Source organism: Triticum urartu, chromosome 5A (genome assembly GCF_056163025.1).
Source record: "Triticum urartu cultivar PI428250 chromosome 5A, HENAU_Tu73, whole genome shotgun sequence".
Lineage (NCBI taxonomy): Eukaryota > Viridiplantae > Streptophyta > Magnoliopsida > Poales > Poaceae > Triticum > Triticum urartu.
Genome location: NC_141877.1, coordinates 177,827,140 through 177,829,882, shown reverse-complemented (window position 1 = coordinate 177,829,882; position 2,743 = coordinate 177,827,140). Strand labels below are relative to the sequence as shown.

Genomic DNA, 2,743 nt, shown 5'->3' with positions numbered 1-2,743 from the left:
ACCGGTGCGGCCCTCCGTGCGCGCGCACCGGCAGGCCCTCGAGGCGGCGCCGTCGGGGATCGTCTCAGGGCTCAACCTCGGCCGCCTCAACTCCTCCCGCGCCGTCGGCTCGCTCCGCAAGGTCGCTGCCGGACCCGCTAGATGAGGAGGACAGGGCCAAGTGCCCGCACTCCATCGTGCTCGCCGGCGACGAGTTCCGGGCCCGGGGGCGGACCGTGGAGCTGCCGTGCTTCCGTGTGGGCTCACGCTGTACCCCAAGATCGCGCAGTTCAGGGAGGGGGAGGAGCCGCTCATGGTCTCCCAGTTCATGATGGAGCTGCAGGTCGGTGGAGGAGGATTTGGCTGGTGAGATGGTAAGCTAGTGCTGCAGGCTGGTTTGGTGATTCAATTCATGCTGGTGCGAGCGTGCCATTGATGCTTTCCTGTCTGTTTTTTTGCTCAGGCGGGGCGCAAGGAGATGGCGCTCAACCTGGCCAAGTTCATCGACAAGGGCGTCCAGGTCAAGCTCACCGGCGGCCGCCAAGGTTGATTCGATTCGCACAGCCCAAATCCCCTCGTTTTTCTTCTATCCCTTCCCAGTGTTATGATAGATACATCGTCAGATCTACTAGAGGGCTCCCTATTTGTTTTACTTTAGGCTCTACCACCGTTGCAATGTTTGGTGTCGAGAGATTTGTAGAGAATGCTGCGAACATTACTAAACCGACTTGTTAGCTGGCCTTTGTCTGATTTAGTTGGTGAGTTGTTGGTTGTTGTCATTCTAGTCAGCAAAACAAATGCCTCTGTGTGAGTTTATCTTGTCTAGATATATGTTCTAGGATACATGTTACTACAGTGAGGAAACAGGTGGGGTGGGAAATAGAAGTTAAACCTGGATCATGGTAATTCATCATGTGTTAGTCTGATGCACAGGCTTTTTATCGCAAATCAGTTACAGGCTTGTGCTTGCTTGCACCTCTTTCTTGCTGGGCATGTTTGTCTATAGATTTTGATGTGTGTGGGTATGAGGTGTCTCTTACCTTAGTAGTTGAAAATTATTTAAGCTCCTATGGTGGCCAGGTCTATGAAACCCATGTACTCCCTTCGTTCATAAATATAAGATGTTCCAACTTATTTATGAATTAGATGTATATTGACACATTTTAGTGTTCACTCTGTATGTAGTCCATATTGAAATATCCAAAACATCTTAATTTGTGAACGGAGGTACTACCTGTTTATCTCCTGCTGTGTTCTTGCTAGCAATCATATACTGACGTGGCATATGCATATTTGCAGTTACAGGAGCTTTAAAGGGATATGACCTACTGCTGAACTTAGTGCTGGATGAAGCAGTCGAGTCTGAAAGAGTAGGCTTCCTTCCTTTGGATTTTACTGTCCATCTATTTTTTCTAATGATTGATAGTTTCTACAGTTAGAGCTTAGGATGAGAGTTATGACTTATTTGTTCAGCATATAACATTTTGTTCTACTAAAATTTTGTACTAGAGCACTGCATGGAGTACTAGATTACGACAAATGCAGAGTTTATGTTTTCTTTAAACAGCATGATCAATGTGGCTCTTGTGCATTTATAAAGAGATAATGTCCCTCCTTTCTTCTACAGTGTCGTGTGTAATAATCCTCATCTTGCAATTTCTACAGTGGCGTTTATCTAATGCATGTACTTGTACTGTCTCTCTGGACTGCTACTTAGCTTGGTTTCCCCAAGTGAACGCAAGTATTCATGCAGTCCTTTTGACATGAAAGAATAGTGTTACAAATCCTTCATGCTGCTATTGACTACTCCTGCTGCCACACAAGTTGAGTTTCAGTCTAGCTCATCTGAAGTTTCTCTGTATGCAGGAGGGCGAGCTGGAGGAGATTGAGAAGGGCTTGGAGCCTTTGTGGGAGCGCTTGGTCCACCTGCTCGAGCGCATCGTTGACAGGCTGAACGTTGTTCACCACATCAAGGCTGTCAAGGACTCGCCCGACCTCTGTGCCGCCGTCGAGGATGTCCAGGTAGTCTCTTCTTCTGTCACGCCGCCTGTGATCTGGACGAATGAAGTCGTTGATTGGTTAGCGCATCATCAGATGATGATGCTGTCTCTGTATTCCTTCTTGCTCCATGAATTAATCCTGATGAATGCTGCTTGTTTTGCACAAGCTGACAAGGACACTAGCTAGAGCGCACTGCCGCACCTCTTCTTGCATGCAACATAATCTGAAATTCATTCAGTTCCACTGTGTAAACACTATAGTGTACAACTATCAACTTGTTTCACTATTCAATTTGTCACCCATTCAGCTTACTTACTAGGGCATCTTTCTTGTAAGAGTTTACTTAAAATAGATTGTAGTTTCTTTCCTGTTTGTTTTGATACCCATATACCTGCCCTGTATTAGCTCTTTCCTTTTATGCATGTTGATTCAACGTTTGTGTTGATTTGATGCCAATGTTTGGAAACAAGATTTTTGATGGATGGGTTTATGTGTTCTGCTGGTATATATGCACGCTAGTATATATGCACACGGATTGGCCTTCATTATTTTGTATCTACTGTTAGATATATGCTGTTAGATTCTCTTTCATTTTGTACCTAACCATTTTGTTCTATAACGTGCAGATGCTAGCGTTTCATGTTTCATCCCGAGCATCAAGACGAAGAAGTCGGAAGAAGCATAGTTCAAGCTCATCGGAGCTAGTTCAAGGAGTAATGAAGCCCTTGATGCTGATCCGTATTGGAACAAATTGAAGCATGAA

At 45.5% G+C, this 2,743-nt stretch overlaps 1 protein-coding gene across 1 annotated transcript; it reads left to right on the top strand.

Moving 5' to 3' along the window:
• The first annotated feature begins 448 nt into the window (after positions 1-448).
• LOC125506861 (uncharacterized) lies at positions 449-2,166 on the top strand. The gene is made up of 3 exons (XM_048671563.2): positions 449-524; positions 1,279-1,349; positions 1,846-2,166. Exons 1-3 carry the CDS (start codon positions 458-460, stop codon positions 2,164-2,166), a joined length of 459 nt encoding a protein of 152 aa, XP_048527520.2. The 5' UTR covers positions 449-457.
• The last annotated feature ends 577 nt before the right edge of the window (positions 2,167-2,743 follow it).